The sequence below is a fragment of the Athene noctua genome, chromosome 6 (assembly GCF_965140245.1).
Source record: "Athene noctua chromosome 6, bAthNoc1.hap1.1, whole genome shotgun sequence".
Lineage (NCBI taxonomy): Eukaryota > Metazoa > Chordata > Aves > Strigiformes > Strigidae > Athene > Athene noctua.
In genome coordinates this window covers 34124905-34150984 of record NC_134042.1, presented here as the reverse complement: position 1 = coordinate 34150984, position 26080 = coordinate 34124905, and the positions used below count along the sequence as shown (strand labels likewise).

At 41.1% G+C, this 26080-nt stretch overlaps 1 protein-coding gene across 1 annotated transcript; it reads right to left on the bottom strand.

Moving 5' to 3' along the window:
- Nucleotides 1-2614: 2614 nt before the first annotated feature.
- Nucleotides 2615-11803, bottom strand: PSMC1 (proteasome 26S subunit, ATPase 1). The gene is made up of 11 exons (XM_074909241.1): nt 11719-11803; nt 10928-10981; nt 9997-10093; nt 9467-9591; nt 8760-8945; nt 8438-8566; nt 7445-7541; nt 7049-7238; nt 5530-5681; nt 3682-3836; nt 2615-2904 (listed from the first exon to the last, which is right to left on the bottom strand). Exons 1-11 carry the CDS (start codon nt 11719-11721, stop codon nt 2770-2772), a joined length of 1323 nt encoding a protein of 440 aa, XP_074765342.1. The 5' UTR covers nt 11722-11803; the 3' UTR covers nt 2615-2769.
- Nucleotides 11804-26080: the final 14277 nt, after the last annotated feature.

The window sequence follows — 26080 nt, the reverse complement described above, 5'->3', positions numbered from 1 at the left end:
GCAGCATAGTTAAAACATGATTGTTTAATTAGTAGCTTCTATTCCAAGAGTCTTTAGGCAAGCTCCTAGGGAAGTAATATGAAATATGGTAACAATTTAAAGATACATTATATATTTATTTTGTAAGACACAATAAGCTGAAATATGTAAAAGACTGTTCAGCATCCCTACTCTTGAGACCCAAGTACTCAGAAACTGGATCTTCATGTGAAAAGAAGGTACCTGCAGCTACTGAATACCCAAAACTGTTCCAGAGGTTTTTCAGGAGAAAACTCACTAACAGCACTAAACTACTCAGGATCATCCAGGTGGTGAGATCTGGTTTCATGGAAAATGATGGCTGGACAAACCCATACAACCTAGGGCTTGGTTTTGCCTGTAGCACCATAATACAAGATTGAATACATTTTAGTTTAGGCTGCGCTTCATTTATTCCTTTCTGAAATTATTTTAAATATTACAGGGAATATGCAGATTTTTAAATGGCATTACAGCACTTCTTAAGAGCCTTAGAATATTGCTGTGGTTGCAAGTGATGCTGGTTTTGCTATACAAGTAATTAGTCTTTGTAAGAAAACACATATTTTACTTTTAAAATCCATGTATCTTTCAGAAATGACAGAGCTGCTGAACTGGAGGTCGGAACAGCAACATCACAAATGGGGGGTGGGGGGGTGTGTTTGCTCTCCCATCAAAGCAGAATGTTGCTTCTTCTAAAGACCTGAAAGGGACATGGAGGGGGAGGAAGCTTGATTGTGCTCCTGCTTGTGTTTTTCTTCAGTCATAGAATCACAGAGCAGCCTGGGTTGGGATGGACCTTGAAAGATTATCTGGTCCAACCTTTTGTGGCACAGGGAGCCTAGGTGAGATTATCTAGCATCTTGAAAACCTCCTGTGATGGCAGCACTGACTCTTCTTTCAGTCACTTTTCTCTTCCATGCATCCCTCCCCTGGGCCCTTCCCTTTGCTGCAGCTTCTCCCAGTGCAGCACTCGTGCTACTTGCTTTGCTTGGGGTGGTCAGAGGCTGCTCACTTACTGGAGCAAGTCCTGTCTTTTAATTCAGACTCCAGTAGCTTTTTCTGTCCTTATGGGGAATATACTCACTGTTCACTTTCTCCTGATCTTTATTACTTTTGTCTTGATCTTTGTGAATCAAGTTCAGGAATGTTGGAGAAAGTAGCAGAAGTTAAATTCTGCTGCAAAAGGTAAGAACTCTATTTTCAACTATGTTTCTTTTGCAGTTACTGTTGTGGCCAGAACCCAGTTCATGGTTTAGCTTAATACAGTGTAGTTTTCCTTCAGTCAGTTGAACCGACCTTGTTGTGGCTATTGCTTGTAGCCAGCATTAACAGCCATGTCCCAAATAAAAGAGCCTTGCTCACCACCCTTGTCATAAAGCTTTTCAGCCCCTCAAGCAATGATGAGATCAACTGCCATGATTAGAAAGTGCTAAAAGATCTCTGGCTTTTTGTGACCTTTCTAAGGAGACAGATCTTGTAAGGTTTATAAGAATGGCTAATAAAACTTTGCTTTTTTTTTTTAATCTCCAGCTGAAAAACAACTCTCTTTTAGGGTTCCTGGCATCAAGATTAAATAAAAGACTCCATTCAGCTGTAGCATTTGTTTTTAACAATGAACCACATAATTTTTACATAGAAAAACAAAATCTCTTGGCCTTGCTGCTACCATTGTTGTTACAGCACTGGCAGTTATCAAAGGGATTGCTCTGTGTGTTACTCTCCAATGTCTGTTGGGGGCCAGCATTTGCTCCAACAGAAAGTTTCCAGAACAAAGACTGCACATTGCTTAACTGTATATGGAACTTTTTATATAAAAACCTTAAAAATCACATGTACAACACTTGGAAATGAATTACTTAGCAAGCACTTCACAAAAGAACACAACATAGAATACTGAATAAGCAGTATGTGCATCACTACAACTTAGCAAAATAGAAATTTTAACTCCTACAGGGATGGAGTGGCAGGCAGTAGGTCTGTTTAAGGGCAGAAATTCAAGATGAGGCTGCAGGACACCAAGCATCTGGCTGGCAGTTTGAAGTTCTCCCTGGCCCTCTGCAGCCTGATGAACGGTGCAGCTCCTGCACCTGGGCTGGCCCTGTGCATCTTGCCCTGGCAGCGTGGGGCTCTGGAACCCTGCTGGGCTTGGCTCCTTTTAAAGACATTCTCTGAGTCACAGACAGAATGATAAACTCTTCAGTGTTACAAGTACCTTACCCAGATATGTTCAGATCTTTAAGAACACTAATGTGTGTCTACCTTGCCTTCTTGTAAGCACAAGTGCTAGACAGAGATAAGTACACTTCTAAAGTGTTTTTCATTAATTTTAATGTATCTATGACTTAGTAACAAGTGACTCTTGTCCTAGTTATTTAGCCCTAAAAAGCTACAGGAGAGTAATTAAAAACAGCAACAGTCACGCAGTAGTTGTAAGAATACCAAGCCCAAGAGGGACTGAGGGGGGAGGCTGCTCACACACTGCTCCCAGCACAGTGCTTTGGTCACCCTGACCAGCACACCCAGGGCACGGGCACTTTCTCTTGAAAGTGAGCTTGACTAAAGCGAGACAGCTCCAGAGAAGCAGCAGAAACAGTTCACTTCAAATAAATGTTTTATTGGGAAATGAAGTGTTACACTGACTGAAAAACCACAACCCACCAGGATTTAACCCTTTCAAGAACAAAAATCAGCTACACTCTGTGGTTTACACAGGACTGTCAGAAAGAGTTCCTGATAGTCTCCAATGACTTAAAGATACAGTCCCTCAGGGGTTCCCTCCTGCTTTTTATAGAGAATGTTCTCTTTAGACTTTTTGAAGTCCTCATTTGTTACTTTCATTCGCCGTTCCCTCAAAGCCATCAATCCAGCTTCTGTACAAATCGCCTGCAACAGAGAGAGTAAGAGTAAGGTGCTGTCTCTGTGCAAGCCCTTCAAGCCACACCTCAGAAGACAGCAGCATCCTTGTACTGCTCCAACTGCAGAAGTAGTAAAGTGTTAACAAAATTTACATTCTCAGGTTTGATACTGTTCAGTACCACTGAAGCATGTAAAACAATCTGGATAAAGCTAGATGAGTACGTCCTCCTGTAGTCAGAGTAACACTTCCACAACAGAGGCAGCTTCACAACAACAGTATTGCGTGGCTCTGGTAACAGCAGACTGACTGTGTCACCCTTCTGCAGTGAGGTGGTAATGTCGTTTGGTTAAGCTCATCAGTGTGGTGGCTCCATTGGTGTTAGAAAAGCCAACTGCCTATGTCTGAAGCTTCCTAATCTACAGATGCATTTTTATCTGCTTGCAACAGTCTCTAAAAATGCTTCTTACCCTGCACTGTCTTAAGTAATGTTTAAGGTGTTTTGCATGTTTCTGCAAGTTTCTGCATTCTCCTAATTTCCACTTTGCCTCTTTTAAAGTGTTACCTGAATGTGACAGATACATGCTGTTATCACCACAAGCTACATCACAATTACGATTTTGATAAATCTCCCGTTTGTAAAGCTGTGTATGTGGCACTCATGAAAGGTATTTTAAAGCCATCCACCTGTTCCTCAGTGATGTAACCACAAGTAATTAGAGAACAGTTTCAACAGACAACATATTTGGATGCAGTACAAGTGAGATTTGTGTTTTGAAATATAAACAGTGGTGACATGCACTGACCTTAATATCTGCACCACTGAGATCATCTTTTGCCATAATCAGCTCATCCAAAGTCACATCATCTGCCAGCGTCATCCTACTTGTGTGAATCTGAAAGATTCGTTTCTTGGTCTTTTCATCAGGTAGAGGGAACTCTATTTTCCTGTCAATACGTCCTGCATGAAAAAAAAAGTTCAGGCTTAGGTTTTCTGCATGCAGCTACTGGAAACAGCAGGAAGAACATTTCAAGGTTAGGCTGTTTCTTCACACCACTATCAGTCGTGTCTCAGAGTAGAAAGTGGGATCAGACTTTGCAATGAACAAGAAGCTACTGGTGCTGAAAAAGTCTGTGTCACTGCAGGTGAAGAGACACCTCACCCAGGAAACATGAAAAACCTTCCTTGAGTCACATATAAATATAAAAAACTCAATCTGTCATAGGACAGAAAAGCATTAATCAAATATTTATATTTTTATAATGTATTTTGTTCTACTCTGAAGATTATTTAGCTCTGAAATTTAATTTTCTGCTGCATACACACACACAAAGTAATCACTGTGACAACTTGAAGAACTCTTCTTACCTATATAACCAACCTCCTAAACAACCACCCCAAAACCCCCCAACCGAACTGAAGAAGAAAGGTTTTGCATAAGTAGTTCTGTTGCAAGTTCCTACCAGATATTTCCTCTATGTCAGTAGGGACTTTGGAAGTTCTGGTACTCATTGTTCCAACTTCAGTAAGCAATCTAAAAAGATATTCCCATCTCCAGTTCACTCCTGGTTTTCTTCAGCTTTACAGTATCCACATACAATATTCCAGACTGCCAAACACAATGGTGAATCAGTCTGCCAAGCTGCTAGAACTGCCCTCGTTGCTCAAGCAACAATTGTGATTTAGATACCCGATAGGTGTGGGAAGTTTCCTTCCAACCAATTTCAGGTCATCTTAGCTTGTCTTTTACTATTGTTATAGTATTATCTCCACTGCTCTAACAGCACTGTTTTGTATTTGGAGGGGGTGAGGCTAAGATGGTGACAAAACCAGATTTTTCCAAAAAAACCCCACACCTCAGCAACTTCATACTGTGGAGTGTTTTTTCCTAAACTCCTTGGATCCATGCAGTCTAGTGACTGTTCAGAGTAGTTCTCTGACAATTTCATCTTAGACTATCTTTTATCTCTCTCTCTCTCTCTTACCTCTATTTAGAAGGAATATCTTTACAACCTCTTCAATACTTAGGATTTACCTGAGGACACTAACAGGAGGCTCAGTTTATTCCTTTGATCTCTGTGTTGCTTTCTAGCTTCTGCTCTCACAGACACATATTATGTCTCAATACTTTTTTAGTGGCCAGTAAAAATACTACTTGTGCCTTGGCTCAACAGAAGGTATTATTTCTCCCTCCCTCCCTCATCCCCCAGACGACAGCAGTGTGCCAGGTCAGTACGGAAGCAGACTGGCTTCCTTGCACCCAAACCCAGGCTCTCTTTTTTAAGCCTTAAGGTCTTGTCTGTGAAGCAGGAGTGGTACTGCCCTGCCTTCCCCAGCTGCTGGAGATGTTAATGAAATGCTGCTGCTGCACTACAGCTTGCCTTAAAATGGAACAGCTGTTTTAATACAAAGGAAGAATATTTAAATTATTTATGTAAGAGAAATTAACGTATTTCTCTTCCAGAGGTTTTTCTCCCATTTGGAAACTTGTGAACAGGTTCCGATTTTAACAGATAAACCAACACAGATGAGATGGTGAACAAAGACAAACCAGTAACTTGTATTCTTTTCAGCAGCCTCTGTTTGACAAGTTATGACAAGTCCTTTTACAAGAAAAAAGTGACTTAAGCACATGCAGCAGGAAGTCTCTTACCTGGCCTAATTAAAGCTGGGTCCAGTGTTTCTATTCTGTTCGTAGCCATGATAACTTTAACATCCCCCCGAGAGTCAAATCCATCCAGCTGGTTCAGCAGCTCCAGCATTGTACGCTGGATCTCTCTTTCACCACCTGAATTTGAGTCATACCTTTAAGAAAACAGTATAGTCAGTAAAAGCACCATGCAAACTTAAGAACATACTTCACATAACTGCCACAAATGTATAAAAAAACCCCAGCGTGCAGTGTTTTTTTTGGATTTTTGTTTTTTTTTTTTTTTTTTCAAAAAACCTAAACCTGTTATGGGTGCTTAATTTAATGTTCATCCACAGAAAACACAGAGTAGGTTTTCAGAATCATATTATGACATCTAGGTAAGTAAAGAGACACTGAACTATTCTTATAGCTGGGGAAAGTAACAGCAACTGTGTGAAGGAAATCCGTCTTTTTTCCATGTTTGTTATGTATTTAGAAATATCCCCCCCCCAACAAAATTAACATAAAAAAGGAAAAAACCCTAATTCTTAAAATACAGCTTGTCACTCATTTTTCCCCTTCAGAGTTTCTCCTTATGCATGCAGTTGTAACTGCTCGCCCTTTAGTCTTACTAATGTGGATCCTGGTTTAGCTCTGCTCTTCCTGAAACACAGATACCAGTGGCTGTATTTCTCCACTTTGTAGCTCAGCTATGTTGTTTTGCTACTATCAGGATAACCTGCACCCAAAACAGCTCACCCAGATTTAGGAACAGTTTGAAGCAACACAATATTTATAAAGAATTCTGTGCTTTAGACACTTCACCATAGCCCAATCCTTTCTACATATGCTGGAATATATGGGGCAGAAGCTGCCTTATACTGGAGCTGGAGGCTAGCAGCTGTGTAGTAATATGTATGAGCACCTTTTTGTTTACTGAAAAAACACTTGACTACTTGAAAGACTATTTGTACTGAACAGTTCCAACCAGCCTATGGAATTTTCCAAGTAATACAGCTTGGACACGGGCTGAACAATAGTTTAGTGCGGCACAAACAGTGCTTCTTTATGACATCCCACTCTGTAACCTACCATACAATATTCTAAGAACACAAATAAGTATTTAGTCACCTATCTGGAGAGGCAAATGATAAATGGATGTATTCTGTACTAAGTACACTGCGTTACTGTTGAATCACTAAAGCCAATTACTATATATTTGGATTTTCACTTAGAGGATACCATACTTATAGTCTCTTTCTGTTTAAAACAGTCTATCACAGAGATGCTACCAGGTAGCAAGAGAGCAGAGGTTAAGTCTCTGGTCACATCCATTTAGTATGAAGAGGTTGTGATATATTTTAGTTTCAAAGAAATTACCTGAAGTTTTACTTGTTAAAAATGCTTACATCAAAACAAGTATTATGAAAATGGCAGCAAAGCTAAGAAGCTTAATATAGTGGCAAAAGAAGTGTTTCTAGTAAATCTTTTACTGTCCCTGGTAATAGTCAGGTGTAAGGTGGGAGCTCGGATGCTGTACCTCTTTGTGCCAATGGCATCGATTTCATCAATGAAGACAATGGACGGAGCGTGCTCCTCAGCCACACGGAACAGTTCACGCACGAGCTTTGGACCATCACCCAAATATTTCTGTATAAGTTCTGAACCAACCACTCGAAGGAAGGTTGCTGAAGTCTGGTTTGCCACTGCTTTGGCTAGTAAAGTTTTACCTGTTTTAAGTTGGAAAGAAATACTGTAATTAGTTTGCAGAGGCATGGAGGGGACGAAAAGTGCTTTAACCAAACAGTCATATAAAAATGTCATATAAGTAGTCATATAAAATCTGTGACAGACTTGGCAATGCTTTAATACTAAGCAAACATGATTTACTTGACTTGCGTTAGCTCAGCACACTTGTTACTGTACTGTAGGATACCTGTGCCAGGGGGGCCATACAGAATGACTCCCTTGGGTGGCTTTATGCCCATCTCTTCGTAGTACTCAGGATGGGTGAGAGGAAGCTCCACAGACTCCTGCAGCACAAGAAAAACAAACCTGAGTTTCTGAAAGCAGAAGCTCTCAAGAACAGTGTTAATAAAAGTAACAAAGGCAAAAAGAACTTAAACAATTTTAAGACAGACTTTGAAAAGTATGTTTCCGTTGCCTCCAGTTCTAAGGCAGACAACTAACTTTCTGAACAGGTCTTCCCGTTATTTCTACTTGACACGTGGAAGAGAAGCAGTGAGTGTTCCCCCCTGGATGCAACCTAAATACATCATGCTGAATTTAGAACCCTGGAAGCTCCTGACTCCCACTCACTCATGAAGGACTTTGGGGTGGGGGGACCCTTTACGAAAGGATGCCTTCCACCATGAGTTACCAGATATTACAGATCAGTATTTTAAGAGCATTTGTGATTTTGGACATCTACCCAAAGCAAAAGGGTTGAGTTTTACCAGGGTTCAGACAGAACTCTGCTGGTAGGGGAAAAAAACCCCAAACCAACCAACCAAATGCAAACAGAAAGCAAGCCAAAAAACACTAGCCACTAAATCCTTAGACTGCATGGCATCAGATATGCAAAACAACCTATGCACTTTTTACAGTTTAACTCTCATCATACAACAGTAACTTTACATGTTGCAAAATATTAAGTTATAGCAGAGATTTTATGAGCTCAGGGTGCTGCTGGTTCCATGGTGAATGTGCATGGTCTCTGTGCATACAGTTTGTGAATGGGTATGCTACCCGCTTCAGAGATTCCGGTCATGAGTTTGCCTAGCAAAATCAAGTGAAGAAATGCACTATAGCAAGATACCAAAGAACACTACATGGACAGCAGCTGCTCCTGCTGTCACACTTTTGAGCTCCCAGCACAACAGCTACATTGCTAGCTCACTTAATGGTGTCAATTAGTACAACTGATTACCTTGATTTCTTGAATCTGGTTGTCAAGGCCACCAATGTCAGCATATGTTTCTTGAGGAGCTTTCTCCACTTTCATCACAGTAACTAAAGGGTCTGTGTCATCCATCAGGACTCCTATCACAGCATGAACCTAATTCAAGCATTAAGAGTTGTCAAAGAAAGCAAGCAGCATTGTACAAGCTCAAGCCTTAAACCCAATGCCCATCTATTTAGGTGAATAAACAGCATTAGCTCTCAGACCCTACAATCCTGTGATTCTCAGAAAAAAAGGCCAGTTAAAACCAGTACAAGAACTTGTGCTTCATTTTATAAAAACAACTCACCTTATGATTTAGCAAAACAGAGCAGCCTGGCTCTAGCAGATCCTTGTCCACAAAAGACAGAATACTGACATAGTGTTCCGATCCTACTGATGTGGACACAATAGCATGGTTGTCGTCAATGATCTCCTCCAAGGTACCCACAGACATCGGCGTTCCCCTCAGATCGTCCACTTTTGATCTTTCTTCCTGTTGTGAAGAAGAATCCAAGAAACAACTCAAGAACACAGGCAAAAAAATTCCTGTACAATACTGGCTCAACAGTTCACACCAAACATACCAGACCCAGTCTTTGCTACTGTCATTTCATTGCCCCAAAAGGCATGAAAGCATAGGCCAGTAACAAAATTCACTAATAAATTTTAGTCCTATCCTATGAACACTACTATATGGATGTGGATAGCTAGAATATTCTCTTTCTCTACTGATGGATATCTGGGAGTTGCACTTTGACAAGACCACTAAAAAACCATAAAAACACCGTGGCCTCATCTGTAGTAACCCATGCTTGGACTAAAACCATTAAACCACCAGAAGAAAATCCTGTTTTCTGGCCAGTAACTGAGATTTAATGAAGAATTGTAATATACGTATTATGTTTGTATTGACTTACACATCCATGGCATTTTATTTCCATTGCTTTTGTATGAAGTAGTTTAGATTAGAGCACTTACTGTAATATTAGAAGTAACACTTCACTCGAACCTCACCTCTTGTTTTTCTTCCAAAGGTTTCATCTGTTCTTGATTTCTGATAAATTCTTCCTCCATTAAGAGGTAATCTTTAATTCTCTCCAATTTCAATAATTTGAGTCTGCACTGTGTGTGAGGAGTCACTGTAACAAAGCAGAATTGCAATATTTTAGACCAAGTTTATCATGGTAGTAGCTATTCACTAATTCATTACCAGAAATTCTGCTTTATTTTCTGACAGTAACTTTGATATGAGCACCAGTCACTATTTTACTTGTCTCACTGTAATTCCAGGTAAAAAATATTTTTAAAAACAGTATTTCCCCTGCATTTACCCTCATTTCAAATTGTCTTCTCTCTTACCTGGGAATTTATGGGCTGCATCTTGCCTAACAATAATCTTATTTTGTGTTTTTACATTAATTAGAAATAAAATTACACTTGGCCTTCTGTTTAATCACTTGCAACCCACATACAGCCTGATCTAGGGGAGATGACTGCTCAGAGTGGACAGTCCACAGCCCTGCTGGGGCAGGCAGAATGCTTACCCAGGGGGAGTTTGCTGGCAGCATCTGGTCCCTTTGTTTTCTTCTTCTTTTTACCCACTCTGGTTGGAACTGGAGGTTCATATTTTTTCTTCTTATCCTTATTCATAAAAAAGAATTCCATAAAAATAATCAGAATATTAACAATAAAAAAAATCCATATGGATGTGAGGCACACAGACTGAGCACGTGCTCAGCTTAAGGTGAATGGCTACGTAAAATTGTCTCCTTTATGATACAAAGAAAGAAGCCCTAAAGAAATATTATCTTTAGTTTTTAAGAAAGTTCAGAAATTTCTTCTGTTTAGATTACATCCCTCTTTTAAATTTTGATTTCTGCCAACTTTCAGTGAATACAGAACATGGAAGGCTAAAGCCTCAAGTAAATCACAAGCAAAACTCTTACATAAAAGGATGAGGAAAATATTGAATCTGAACATTTCTGTTGTATTTTAATCAACAGGTAACACACATTCGGTTTGCCAGCTTAGACATATCTTGCCATGTACATTACACTTCCATCTCCAAGGAAAACTGTAAAGTCCTCCAACGGTCCACAAGATGAAGTGCAGACCTCATGCAGAGGACAGTACGATGTCATTTTCAAACCCAAACCAGTTACTTCAATGACAGCTTGAAGGCAACTAGTCTTTCCTAACCCAGATTTATAGTTATATTATTTTAAAAAATAAATTACTACTGTAAAATAATTTCATTTTCCTTTATAGTTAAGCCCCCTTTTCTGTTTCTGAGCAGTAACCTGTTTTCTCCAACGCATATCCAGAAAAGACATTTCATCAAAGCTAACGAGCATAATTTTATGCAGTTCTGAGTACAAGAACAAAAAAACCCTGTAATAAAGCCTATTGCAGCCTGCTGCTGTAGTGGCACACCTGTAGTTCATCCTGTAAGCAAAAACATTTGTTTCTAGTTACCTTGTCATCCTTCTTGCCACCACCAGGACCATGTCCACCACTCTGGCTTTGACCCTAAGAAAAAAAACAAACACAACATCCAAATATAAATACACTACTGTGAATCTTGACACCTGTGGACAGTTCCATAGGAGAAATTACGGCATTTCTTTGTATTTAGACAAAGTGCTAATATACTCCCATTAACTGTCAAAAGTCAGCAAATAAAGAGAAGTGTGGACCTATGAGGCAGGGAAGAACGCACACATTGGTGCGTTTTTAACTCGCAGAGTCGCACTGTCTGGCTTCATCGTAGTTTAGCTCGTTCCTTCCTAGTACACAATAACGAGCACCACTATGCATCGCGTACCAAAAACCCCTCGTTCCCTTTCCTATCAGCTAGTTCACCCGCCCCTCCTCCCGCAAGCAGAGCGGAGCGGCACCGCTGTCGGCAGAGACCTGCTGCCGCTGCCCGCAGGGCGCCTGTCCCCCGCGGGGCGATGCCCTGCGGACGCCACTTCGCTCTTACGGTGGCAACGAGGCGAGAGCCTCCCGCGGGCGCCAGCCCCAGCGCCCGACCCTGCCCGCCCGCAGCGTAACCAGCCGCGCTCGCTCCGCTGGAGCCGGCCTAGAGGCCCGGTGCCGGCAGTGACTCCGCAGAACACCGGGCGATGGCGGCGGGACGGCAGCGGACTGCCCAAGAAGGCCCGGGCTAACCCACCCCGCGCCCTGCCGCCGGCAGGGCCCCCTCCCGCGCCCGGCCGCGCTGCCGGCGCCGCGGGCCAGGCCCGCGCGGCGAGCCGCTGTCTCACCATCCTGCCTCGGCGCCGCGCCGGAAATACCGCCCCGGCGGCGCCCGGCGAGGGACGCGGCGGCGGCGTCACTACGGGGTGCGGCGAGGGACAAACGCCGGGGCCGCGGTGGGCGGGGCGGCGCGCGCGGCGCCCGGCGGGTCACGCGGGTCGCGCGGTTCCGGCAGCGGTGGCTCGGCCGCCGCCCGCCGCGCGCCGCCCCCGCCGGCAGGGCCGCGCCGCCCGCCCCGGGCCTGGGCCCTGCGCCTTTGCCCCCGCGTAGCCGCCCGGGCGGCGCCGGGGCCCTTGAGGCGGCCGTTTGGGGTGCCACGCCGGCTCCGAACAGCAGAGGGCTCCGTGCCTCTGCCGCTGGCCGACGGGACGGAACGGAGCGGAGCCGAGCCGAGCCGAGCCGCCGCCGTTTCGGCGTGCGCCGTCGGTCGCGGAGGTTTTGAGTTTGCTTTGAAACCCTTAGTTGGTCAGCCCTCTGGGTTCTGGATGGTTGGTTGCTGTGTAACGTTGCAAGTGAAAGCCATCTCACTTGCTGTTATTCCTGCCGGCACACGATTCAAATCGTACCTGACCTTGTCTTGAGTGCAGTGAACGCTTTACTGGAGAAAAAGTGATTTCTGTCCCTTTGGCAGACGCGTTGTGGTCACACTTCAACTACTAAAGTTGCAATAGCTTTTGAATACAACTGCAGATTGATAACACTTAACAGAAGAAACGTTGTAAAGGCTAAGTGGAGAAGGCGTTTTCAACAGTCTGCCAACAGCAGTTTTTGCTTCAGAAGTGTGAAACTGCCTTCTCCACCATAGAAACCTAGAAGAAAGCAGAGTTCTTGCCCCACGAGATATTTCTCACGTATTCTTACAGTTTAGTTCACATCAAAACAAGAAGCTCCTTAGATGTATTAAAGCTCATAATAACCAGCTGCTGCAATGTTAGTATCCATTAAAATGACATTAAAACGTCTGAATTTGCTGGGAAAGTATACCTTAATCCTGGTAGTTGAAGTTACCTCCCTTAAACACCTCTACTTAACCACGAAGAGAGGAAAGACCAAAACACTCTGGTTGTGTTGTGCCACAAGTGGAAACACTGAAAGAGTTTGCAGCTCTTGGCTGCTTTGTATGCCTGCTCGAGGGACAGCCCTGCTCCTGTCAGGTGTCATGGGAGGTTCTTTAAAATATGCTGTCATGAAGAATTCATCAGTCACAATTTAGCCTTGCACATACTGCAAACTCTGCTTTTAATGTGTGGCCCAGTGCTGTGGAAGAAGGTATGTGAACATTGTAGAGGATGGCAGCTTTAAAGCTCAGGAGAGTAGCCTGAAGTATGGAAATGAACAAACCCAGAGATAATTCATTCCATAATTCATGGAAGCATCTTCTACTTGAGAGTGTATTTGGACTAGTATATTTGCTTACAGCAAATGTTTTCAGAATGCTACTGGTGCTGGTGGATCTTCACCTGTAGCATGAGCTGCCATGTGTTTGACTGCTCCAACAATAAAAACAGGCATTCATTCCATGTATAGAATGCCAGTAACTCTTTTTCCAACAGTTTGTTTTCCTGTAACATTTTTCTATCTGTGTTTTCAAAATAAATGAAGGCATCCAACCTTGTTTTAAAGTTATTTGCAGAAGGAGTAACCAGAAAAGTTCTTAGTAATGAAAGAATGGAAATACAAATCAAAGAAAGTGAGGGTTTTTTTGTATGTCTAGGAATGAAATCTAAGCTTCAGGAGTTTTAACTGCCAAGAAAGAAGAGACACTTTGACTTTTCTGTTAGGACTGCTTGTTGTGAGCTGACCTGTGTGGGAGTGTAGAAGTAGAGGAGGAAGAGTGGCAAATATTCTTTGTGACCTGTATTTAAAATTACGGGGGGGGGGGGGGGAGTGTTTCCCTAGACATGATGTTTCTTTCCATCTCTTGCATTGGCTAGTCAATATAAAAGCATAATTTTTTGATGTCTAACAAATGCTTTTCTTACTGGTAGCACTGTAAGAACACTGGTGAAGTTTTCAGGAAATCCCTCCCTCCAGATAAACATAACACATATACAGTGAGGTCTACCAATCTGTACTATTCCTGGGGAAATGCAGTAGAAAGCCTCAGTGTCTGCTCTGGACATTCTCAAAGGTAAAGCACAGATGGAACACCAGTCTGTGTTCAGTCCAGAACCAAACGCCTGCTGTGGGTTGGCTCAGTTTTACACCGTGTCCTTGCACCAGAGGCCCCGTCCTTGCTCGGGGCTCACAGCGGCTGCTGCGTGTCTGCCCGCCACAGAACTGAGGTGCCTGCCTCCTCTGTGGGAGCACTGGCTATGCCACTAATGAACTTGGGGGACCTTCAGATACTTTATTTTCTTTGGGCTGAAAACTCTGTGACAGGATATTGCGGGGTTGTGTGGGGAGTTGGTATGGGAGGACAGGAGCTTCTGTGAGCATCACTATCAACAGAAATGTTAAAATCAAGATGAGGGTATGGTCTAAAAACACTTATATTCTGCTTTCACCCTGCTAACCAGGACATAGATTATATGTACATCTGTCACTATTTTCAGTGTAAAGATCAGAGCATTCATGAAAAGGGCCTTCACTTCAGAGCAGCCAGTAGGATGTGGAGTATGTTTTGCTCTTTGCTTTGATGTTGTTTTTTTCTTTCACACTTTCTCTAGAATTCATGTCTGAGTAGGGAACTTTATTTATCACATATGTAACTGGCTGGGCTGTGTAGAAAGGTGTGAGGTTTTGATCATTTACTTTGGTTTGGTTCCATTTGTTCACAAGGGTTACTGTTTCACACTGTGGATTTAATCTGACTTTTCTATTATGTTTATTCTTTATGAATTAGCTGCATTTTTGTTATGGTGTCAGCTGTTCTGTAACTTTTAAGGACACTTGGAATTAAATGAAATGAAATGAAAACATGTTCTTTGCTTTAGTAACATTCACTTTATGGAATTTAGTGTCTTAGAGGATAGCATCTGTATTTCTTTTAACCTCACAGCATGCAGATGCTAGAACATCCTCTCCCTCGAATATTTGCAATTTTTCCTCTCTTCAATCTCACTTTGGATTCAGACATACCCATATTTATTTACAATTATACCTGTACTTAGTAGTGCTGGTTATGATTCAGATTTCTTGTCACTTTTTTCTTAGAAAACCCTTGATTTTAGTGGCTTATAGCTCTGCAATCATTTGAAGTGGGAGAATTATTTCATAAGCTGACCAAAAGGGTAGGGGTGCAAGGTGAACCTAAAAGCTCAACTTTGCATTTGTGAGCTTACAAGACATATCTGTGACGGTGTATCTGGTTTTGTAGCCATTATAAATACTAGGAAATTATACATAGGAGCAACAGTGAAAGGATGTTGTCAAGATTGTCTCCCAGCTCATTTGCTGTAATACATGCTGTGGAACAGCTGTGGTAGAAAACATGAATCACAGAAGGGAAATGCTGTGGTTTCTGAACCAACTTCCTGGTTCGGGGTGATCTGGTTAACGGCTTTTGATTCTTGGGGTTAGCAGTGCTGGCTAACTGTAGGTGCCATGGAAATGTGGTGTGTAATCTGGGTACTTGTCTTAACTCTCCACATCCAGGTTTTTGGTTTGGTTGCAGAGTGTGGATAATGTCAAATTAGGAAGTTTAAACAATAAATATGTTTAATGATCCAAATGCCTCTGATTTCTTGTGTTACCCTCACTGGAAAAAAACAAGAGTGAGCAAGCAGGGGTAACAGGAAAGAACACACAGTCCTTGTTTGCTAAAGTTGAACATAGCCTTGGGGGCATCAAAAAGCTTCTCTTCATATCAAAAAATATTAAGAGTTGTTCAGGGAGGGTGGGGTTTTTTGTGCTCTGTTTTTCTTAGTATTTTCTACTCCTTCTTCTTTATTCTGAAGTAAGCTTACTGCTGATCTTTTAGGCATATTGTAAAGCCCCCATCTCTGTTCCCAGGCTTTTGAGGAGGAAGAGGGCAGCTGAGGGCTAGGGAAATATTGGGGCTGGGATTAGTACGTAGCAAAGAGGTTTATTTTCCCTTTGCACATAGAGGAAATTACTAGGATTACTCTTGTTGTTGATGTTAATTTGTCTTTCTTAATATATGTCTAGGTGCCTAGAGCTTTTTATGTTTCCAGAAATTAAAATAAACAAAGATTATACAGATATCTTATATATATATCTTATATACAGATAAGATACGTATATATCTTATATACAGATAAGAAAAAGATTAATCTTACTGTTGTAGCTACCTATGTTGGGTTACATTTTCAAAAGTTGTAATTTGGACTCCCTCTTTTCATGAGTGGATTATGAATTTACACCCCTTTCAATAAATTAATAAAACTGCAGGTTATTAAGGACCATTTGGAAAAGATTTTTTTTTTTTTAAGTGGTGTCTAAGTACCAAATTAACCATTAAGTTTCTGTGCTGCTTACAAGTTGTTCAAATGTTTTAGTAATGGAAGGTATTCCACCACCTACTGCCGTGTAACCATGTGAAGGGTAGTTATTAGCAGGGTACTTAGTCCTTGTAGGATCCCTACAGAATCAACTAAGAGAAGTTTCTCCCTGTGTTCAGAACAAGGCTCATCACCTTCTAGAAGATGATGAGTCTTTTACTGTACATTGCCCATCAAGGGAGCTCGGGGCATGGCGTTTTTTAACAAAGCTGCTCAAATAAGTGCCTAATATCAGGCAGCATGTTTGCTTCGACCTTCTCTCACCACCAAGACTCAGATATGATGATTTTAAAAATGAGAATGTCACCTTCACCTCCATTCTTTTCCTGAAGTCTGTATTGTACATTTGCACCAGTTCATTTTCAAAAAGGAGTGGAAGCCTGTTAGCTTCAGCCCGAACTACATCAGTGGCTCTTCACTAAAACTCATTTGATTTGAATTATTGAGTATATAGAAAGAGAACATTCCCTTAGAGAAGATTCACCTGATGTTTCACAACTTGAAACATTAATCATAACCTCCTTGATGTAGTGTTGTATCTCTAAACTGTGAACCGTGGTGGTAGTCCTTATGCCTTCCTGATCCCCAGGACATTCTGTAATCGCCTTGCTCCTGGGGTGGATGAAAGCAGCTTTCAGCCTCCTTTGATCTGCAGTGACTCTGTGGCATCCCCAAGGCACAAAGAGCTCTTGCCCTGCCTTTCTTTCCCTGCACATAATCGCCGTGCTCTTACTCAAGAGAAAAGAGTAAACAGGAACTGAAGGCCACTCGCTGGTTCTTCTTTTCAGTGGAGAGCCCCAAGATGGATCGCCACCTTTAGTGCTGCTTTATGGTCACCAAGGGGCTGTAACAGAATGGAGCATTAAGACTGTAACTGGGGTCTTATCCCTCTAAAATATTCATGCATGTTCCCACCAGTGGTACCAAAGACTCCAGTGACACTGCTTACTTGCTCAAATTGAAACAAATGCCAAAGTGGATGGATTCTACTGTGCATTGGAAAGGAGGTGCTGAAATGGAGAAATCCTTACAGTTTGACTTCCTGAAGAATTAGAAAACCACATTTTCTCTGTGTGGTAAGGAATAATCTGTGTGAAGTTCATGTTCTTGGATATGAAGTCCTCTATTAGCACAACCTGAATTGGTATTTATTATATTCCTAAACATCCTTATGCTTAGTTTTCTGTTGTAAAAATTTATTTCTTGACCATAGCCACATTAAAGTAGCATTTAGAAATACTAAAAATTAAATGTCTTGACAGCATTACATATAGACTTGCTTTGAAGCTTTGGTTATTACAGTTTTGTTTAGAAGAAGGTCAGATAAGAAAGGTTACTGCGACCATTCTTTAATGGTCTTTAATTCCCACCGAGAGGGAGGCTCATAAAGGGTGACTTAACAGACTGTGTGTGAAACTTCACCAACCATCTAAACAGATGGTGTAAAACCAGTAATAGTGCTGCACACATTTCTTTGGTTTTCTTGGTCATACACTTTGGGCCATACTCTTCCATTGCGTTGGTATACGCAGGTCTCTGGAAGGCTGCAGGGCTGTGGAGGTGAGTGGAAGTGGAAAAGGCTATTCCCTAAACATGGAGCTTCAGTGTGGGGTGGGCTGAGGTACTGTTGGCAGCAAGAGTAATTCACACGCTGCAGTGTGTTAACCTGCGGCAGCTACCACCATGTTCCCTCTTACCTGCTGGATTTTCTCTAAGAGCTTGGGGTTGCCCCTTGCACCTTGCCTGGTTTTCTGGTCCTCAACCACTGCTGGTTAGGGCATGAGTATGACAGTAATTGCCAGACTCACCTTTCGTCCCTCCTAACCTCAGCTTGCAAAACAGGCACACCTACACAAAAACTTTCTGTGTGAGGGTTTCTAACTCATGAAAATTATTTCTGCTGTCACCATAAAACTCCATTTGCCAGTCTTTGCCTTTATAATTAAAAAAAATTTCTTTGTGCTACTAAACCTGCCTGATAGTGGCTTTAATCTTTTTTTTAGCTTAAGAGTTTACTAGCTAAAAAAAAATCCTCTTCATTAAGAAGTTTTAAATCACTTTTTAAAAAACCACTTTTTATTAGTCAAATATATTTCTTATCACAAAGTCTAAGAACCTAGTTAACAATTTAAATTTCCAAGTTATGTTTTTGAAATATGAAAAGTTTCAGATTATTTCTTGCTTCCAATAGAAGTGATAAAGAAAAAATTAGAAAAATAGAATGAAAATTTAGAAAAATTCTTAAGTATTTATTTACTATTAACAAGTTTATTTTTCAATTTTTAAATATAAGTTAGCTAAAATTTCTAAACAGAACAGCATTAACAAAACCCTTTTTATTTAAAAAAGCAAGTAGAATGGGTTGACAATGTTGAAGTTTTCCCCCAAGTTTTTCTTCAGTAAAGAAATTAATTGTAACAAATTCTTTCTATAGCCTTACTTTTGGAAAAAAAAAACCAAACAAACAACACCCCCCAACAAAACCAACAACAAAGCCAAAAGCTTTCCAAATAAAAATGTCTAACTGTATATTCCTAATTAGCTTTTGGAGGAAGTGACTAGTTTGTTCATTTTCCAGAAGACAACAACTTTAAATAAAGCTGAGCAAAGCTGATTTTGGTCCTGTAGCCAAAAACCCCAAATTTAATACATCAGAGATTTTTTTTTTGAAGGGCAAATGATGCCAAGTTGAATGGAGTAGAGGAAATAGTTTCTATCTGCAAAGGGCACAGTTCATTCCCACATATCATTACAGCTGGAGGAAGGTATTTCACTTAAATGTGTATATTTGAGAGAGTGAGATCAGGAAATAAGGAAAAATTATCAACTATCTAACAGCAAGAATCATAAGGAATTATAAATATATGTTTCTTTCTTAGCTTAATAATTATTAAGGGGACACCTAAGCAGTACACCAAATGTTCACTCTCAGGAGCTAGATTAAATACACTGCACTTAATTACAGTGTAAACAGGATGCCATAATTTTTACTTCCCCTTTCTGTTCTAGGAGGTGAAGTGTGCTGGCATGTTGTAAAATACCTGTCCCATCTCATTTCTCTGCTGGCTGTGTTGTGGATTGATTAGTGCCACAATGGATATGTTTAAACCTATTTTTCTGCAGTTCCTATTCATTTGGATAGCTCACCTGAGTTTCCAGCTACTGACTCATCTGCCTCACTTTATTTTAAGTACTTGTTCCTCTACATAACAGCTCCCACTGATATGTGTTGGTGTTGTGAGGTCTGAGTACTACTGAAAAGCAGACTTCTTGGAGCAGGAATTATTTGGAACTGGACAAGCAGAATTCAAAACACCTGAAGTGAATGGACTTTCAAAAATTTTGATAATAAAATTCTTGGGAAACTTTCGGGGCTGTAGCAAAATCTGACACCTTGAAATTTGACTCATACATGTTTTCAGAATACTGCAGAATGGTCATGCAATCATCATAGAATCACAGAACGGTTTGGGTTGGAAGGGAGACCTTAAAGATCATCCAGTTCCAACCCCCCTGCCATGGGCAGGGACACCTTCCACTAGACCAGGTTGCCTGAAGCCCCGTCCAGCCTGGCCTGGAACACTGCCAGGGAGGGGGCAGCCACAGCTTCTCTGGGCAACCTGTGCCAGTGTCTCACCACCCTCACAGCTAAGAATTTCTTCCTTATATCTAATCTAAACTTACCCTCTTTCAGTTTAAAGCCATTACCCCTCATCCTGTCACTACACTCCCGGATAAAAGAGTCCTTCCCCAGCTTTCCTGTAGCCCCCTTTAAGTACTGGAAGGCCACTATAAGGTCTGCCTGGACCCTTCTCCAGGCTGAACAACCCCAACTCGCTCAGCCTGTCCTCATAGGCAGGTGCTCCAGCTCCCTGATCATCTTCGTGGCCTCCTCTGGACTTGCTCAAGCAGGTCCATGTCCTTCTTATGCTGGGGGACCCCGAACTGAACACAGTACTCCAAGTGGGGTCTCACAAGAGTGGGGTAGAGGGGCAGAATCCCCTCCCTCGACCTGCTGGCCACACTTCTCTTGACACAGCCCAGGACATGGTTGGCTTTCTAGACTGCGAGTACACATTGCTGGCTCACCGTCAGTTTTCCATCCCCTAGTACCCCCAAGTCCTTCTCCTCAGGGCTTCTCTCAATCCACTCATTGCCCAGCCTGTGTGTTGTGCCTTGAACCACGTGCAGGACCTTGCACTTGGCCTTGCTGAACTCTGAGGTTCACAGGGGCCCACCTCCCTGTCCTGTCACGGTCCCTCTGGATGGCACATCCCTTCACTCCAGCATGTCAACTGCACCACACAGCTGGTTGTTGCCTACAAACTTGCTGAGAACGTACTCAATCCCACTGTCCATGTCACCAACAAAGATGTCAAACAGTGCCAGTCCCAACTGACCCCTGAGGAATACCACTCCTCACTGCTCTCCACTTGGACATTGAGCTATTGACTGCAACTCTTTGAATGTGACCATCCAACCAATTAAAAGTTATGCTTGTAATATACTGTATCTTCATATGATCTCATTTGTAAGTCTCAAAGCAACAGACAATTCCCCTAAGTTAAACTTCACAGTCTTGTAGGCAGGCAGGTAGGTGAAGGAAACTGTCACAGTCCTATCATCCTATAGCTGAAGTGAAATTACTTCTCCCTTAGTGTAAGCAGTATCAGATTCACCTCAGCCACCTGGTGGTGAATACATTCCCATAAGTGATGGCAAAGTTTGACCTAAAAAGTTCCAATGAGTGAAAACAACACAAGAGCAAAGTGGCATCCTAAACCCTACTGAAAGTGAGTGTAAGAAGAAAATGCCTTTCTCCCTGTTTTTGAAACAGTGGTTGGCTAAATAGTAGGTAGTGCGGCTTATTAGTTCTCATATTTCTGTAAGTAAAGACCCTGCAGTACTTTAGCAGTCAGTGAAGAACAATGTTGCTATGGCGATGTTTTGTTGTGTGGCAGGCAAATGTAATAATCAGTTGATTTGTTCGTAAGGTCTAACGTATTAGTCTATATCTTGTAGGGCTTTTGGTAGCTTTACGAAAGCTGGGACAAAAGACTACTCGAAGAGAAAATTACTAAATTTGGGGAAAACAGAAAGAAGTGTTGAAATATGGAGATACTATCTAAATGAATATAGAGTTCTTCACTTGGCTGATTAATAGTTGCTGATGTTGAAAAGATGCCATCACCCAGTGCTCCTCAGAGTCAACCCACTGATATATTAATAGCCTAGAATGGTTTTAACAAACTGAATATTTCATCATTAATTACAGCAATATTCACATAAATTGAGTTTGTTCCAGAGCCACTTTGCAGGACTCAGTCAATTGATGAAGACACACTGAAATAATTTTCATGGAAAGAGGAAAACATCAAATTGGCTTTTCCCCTCGTTTTACAGAAAGCAGTATTTCTAAAGACACATATGAATGCTTTCTAAGTGTTATACTGACTACTACTTAGGCTGTGACTCTGAAATCCTTAGACAGTAGTAGATGTTTGCCAAGTCTGTGCACTCCATTGAATTATTGATGGCTAATGATTTGTATGGTTTTCCTCATGAAAGGACAGAGTTGTTGTAATTACTTATCTAATGCTTTAAGTGCTCATGCTTTGCAAAACCCAAGAAGGGCATTATGCCTGCTCCATGGGGCTTCTCCTGACAGTGTAGTGCAGGAGGAGCCCAGAGGGCAGAGCACATCAGCACAGATACACCAACCAAGGGTTAGTTAAAGATGTTAGTGTTGAAGAGAGACTCGAAGTCAGAAAGCATTTAGGGTCAGTCCCAAAACCCACTGAAGTAGATGGAAAGGCTGAATCTAACAACGAATAGCATAAGTGGACTGAATGCACCAGAGTATTAAAGGGAAGCAGAAAGTTGAGAGAAGGAAGAGAGCTATCATCCGTGTAGGAGAATGGGAACTAATTGTCTGAGACATCAGAAAAACATGTGGAAAAATCTTAATGTCCCTAGTAACCTAGGACTCACTAGTTTCACCACCTTGCCACTGGAATTGAGATGAAGATATGTTGGTTTTAATTGCTTTTCACTGAAGAACTGGTTCTGCATTAATCTGTTGGCTGTAATGTAATCACTCTGTCATTTCCTGCAGCACTGTAATCTAATACTGCACAAGCGACTCACTATGTTCACATCCTCTATTGAATAATTATGGCTTCAGTTTTATGATGCGTAGTCTGTTCAATCAGCCTGTAATTGCAGCACTATCTGGAGGTATGGTTGATATACCTATGTAATTATATTTACTGTTAATAATGCAAATTGAGTCTGTTCAGTTAGTCAAATCAGTCATTCCCACTTGCAAGCAGCAGTTTCTACAGATGATTTCTTTAGCTGCCGAGGGACTGTTTTTTCTAGTTCTACTTTGCTCATTCAGACAAAAGGTACTCTTATTGAAAGATAACTTTCAAAATAAGAATGAAAGCCCCATTGTGGGAGTGCCTGCATTTACTATGGAAGCTGTGCAAAAATCTTGTCTATCCAGAACAGCTGGAGAAGACCCTGAATTCAGTGGAATGAGTGTGGTGCTGCCATGCAGAATGAGAAATGAGAAATGCATGAATTCCTATTTGCTTTATGTATTGCTTTGTATGGGATTTTCTAATAATGGGCAGGATGATGAATTGAGGAGTAGTGGGAGATGCCAGTCTCCTCTGGAAAAGCGTAGGAGCCATGCAGGTGCTGTGGTTCTGAAGCTGTATTTTATCTTCTACAGAGATGTCTGTTGAAAAAACCTTGTCTCTCCCTGATACAGATTCTTCCTCCCCCAATCCCATATAAAGTCAGCCTTGGAAAAGGTTTTCAGATATAAGTTTATCATTAGTGAAATTATCTGTATTCCCTGCTGTAAAAACAGCTCTCTATCTCAGTTTCCTTCTTTTTCATTCACAGTAGTTTCTTTCATATTTTATTGCTCAAATGTTACATCTATCAGGATAATACACTTCATATTCTAGTGTAAAGTGTTTAGAGACCATATGAGTTTGATTTGTAGGATTATACTGTTTTTCAGTAACATCAAACTGCACTGGGGTGATATTATGACATTTTGGGTGTCACCTCTCCTTTCATAATCTTCTGTTTTAGAAGCTGTGCTATTAACTGCATTTGAAACATCTAAAATCACCTGTTGTATTAATGATTTCTTGAATGGCAACTTAAAGAGGTTGCAATGCTTTGGCAAAAGGCTGATGTGCACAGTTCTTCATGTCAAAAGTATTACACCACATCAGTGCAATGACTTGCAAATGTCTGTGCTGAGATTATTTGGTAGGATCTGTCTGTATTGTCTCTAATACAAGAGAAAGGCTTCAACCAAAGATACAGAAGTTAGAAGAGACATTACTTTTTCAATAATATGTTTCTCAATCTGCAAAAAACAAAAAGATGTAACCTATGAGAGTACCCCCAAGATGAGTTTGAAGTGACCTATTTGTCACAGGCTACATGCAAATCAATAGCAAGATGCAAAATTCTCTAGTCCATTATCCTGCTTTCATCGCTCTTAACACCTAAAGACAACTTTCTGCAACAGCAGTATATTGCTGGCAGGTCTCACATCCAAATAATTATCCAAATAAATAACGTATTTATTCATGAAATGTGATTGTGTTATGGCACAATCATGGCTTCAGGAACCTCATGTAAGTGTTCTAGTTAGTTAAATATGAAACAGGGATAGTAGTTAGAACGATACCAACATACTCTGCTGTCACCTCTTAAAAGGAAAACTCTTTAGCTCATGGTGAACCAAATCTCCCCAGCCTGAGAATGGAAAAGATGGTTGCCCACTCTGAGAAACAATGGTCCTTTGCAAAATGAAAAGAATTCCAGCTAAAATGGTATTTTAAACACAGTGTGCCATTGGCAATAATTATACAGGACTGTATCTGTCCTTGGATCTAAGAGTATAATCTAATTCAGATAAATTAATGTCTTCCCATGACTTATTGTACTTTTATTATCAATATCTGTCATTGTGAGTGTATGTGCTCCATCCACTTGTGTTTCCCTGTGATCAGCTTTAGAGATAACATGGTGTTTACCATATATCACCAGAATTCAGAGTAGAAAAGCATTTGCAATTTCAAAAACTGTCTGGTGTTGAGTGTTAGATTTCAGTTGTTTCTAATTAATTTCATGGAGGTCTGGCTCCAAACTCAGTTTAGAGCCTAGAGCAAAATAAGTAGCATGTTTCTCTCCTTCTCTCCCAAACCTAGACTGTCATACAAGCCTTAGCTGACCCAGCATATATGTCATGTTTATGTTGTAGAAAAAAACCCAGATCTGGAATTACCAAAGACAGGGTCTGCCTGTAAGATTAGTTTTATATTTTCACCAGATAAAGTTGAAAGACAGCAACATTTTAAAACATATATTTAACTTACTAAAGACACTTCTGACCGAAGAAACAAAATGCTTGATTTGAAGAAAGATTAATAACTCAGTCCATCTAGGTGTGCTAGGAGTGTGCATGTGTGTGCAAAGGACAAGGTAACTGTGCAAGTCTGAGTCCAGGGGTGGAATTTGAGAAGGAGCTTATGCAGGGACAAGTCAGGGAGGAAAGGTAGCTGTGCCCAGGCTATGTACAAAAGGGAAATAGTGGAAAACAACTGCCTGGACCTTTCAAACTACATTAGTATTATATTTGGTAGAAAATACACCTTAAAAACAAATCATCCTTTGTAAGAAACAGTGCCATGATGACATGACAATATTCCTCCACAAATAAACAAGTGAAATTTTATGGTTAGAAGTAAAATTCATTAAACAATTTAGTATTTTTAGACTCTCATTCTCATTTCAGTGATTCTCAAATAGAGCTTGCCAGCAGAGATGTATATGTGCTTCTGTCTTCATGAAGAGATGCACATTTTGCTTTAGGTTATCATGGTTTTCCCCACTGTTACTCATTTATTGTTTTCTGTTGCTCTTATTGACAGTGGTCATACAATCTAAGTAAACTGTGTCCCTATACAGGAAGATCACAGCTGCAGAGAAAAATTAGCGAGATGCTTATAAAACAGTTTAGCTCGATCCTAGATACATAATAAAGTGAAAGACTAAACAATGACAGAATGGGATATGGCAATACAAATCACCAAGGAGGAAATACTTAACATTGCAAATCCAATAATAAATAGAAAAGAAAAAAAAATCTAAGCAGTATCTAGACGCATGTCAGGGTATATACATGGCAAGGGTTGGGAAGAACAGAATAGAAGAATATAGCCACTAAGAAGTGAGAGGTAGTGTGTAAATAGGAATACCAGGATGAGAGAAAGAAGCAAAACATAATGTTACCCCACAGAAAAAGCTGTCCAGAGATGAGTCTGTGGAGTATTCTTCTAAACAAAGGATTGGAATAAAGGCATTTGAAAGGACAATGAGCCAAATATTTGGGCACACACTGCTGCCCATGTTCCGTCCTGGCCATGAGTGGCTCTGGGTACAGGGCAGGAACTTTCTGCTTCCCAATAGCATGTGGCACATCGTTTCCTTCTCCTGAAGCCTGCTTTCTTGGGACTTCCCTGTCAACAGGAATTGCTCACTTTGTGGTCTTTTTAGCTCAGGATGCTCCTTTTGTAAATGAAGAATTGGTGATACAGTATGAATAATATTTGAAAATGGATCTTTGGAGCACATTTTACTGAGGCTGAATATAGCACTGTTGCAATAAAATAAATTCAGTTCAGCCTCCAACAGCTGGGAACACTGCACGGTTTACGTTACACAGTACCATAGTTCTTCCCCTTTTTCTGCATTTAGGTGGTTGTTGGAAACCATTTGTTGGTACTATATTGTTATTCTGGGCAATTGTATTGCCTATGGCTCTGTAAACTCCCTGAAAACAATTATTAACGACTCTGAGTACAGCTCTTTA

Bases quoted from the DNA above. Each gene is read 5' to 3' on its own strand.
- PSMC1 (XM_074909241.1), bottom strand. The intron at 8,567-8,759 runs GTGAGTTGTTTT...TGCTTGAATTAG, and splicing joins CTGTTTTGCTAAATCATAAG to GTTCATGCTGTGATAGGAGT. The intron at 7,239-7,444 runs GTATCCTACAGT...AACTTAAAACAG, and splicing joins GTATGGCCCCCCTGGCACAG to GTAAAACTTTACTAGCCAAA.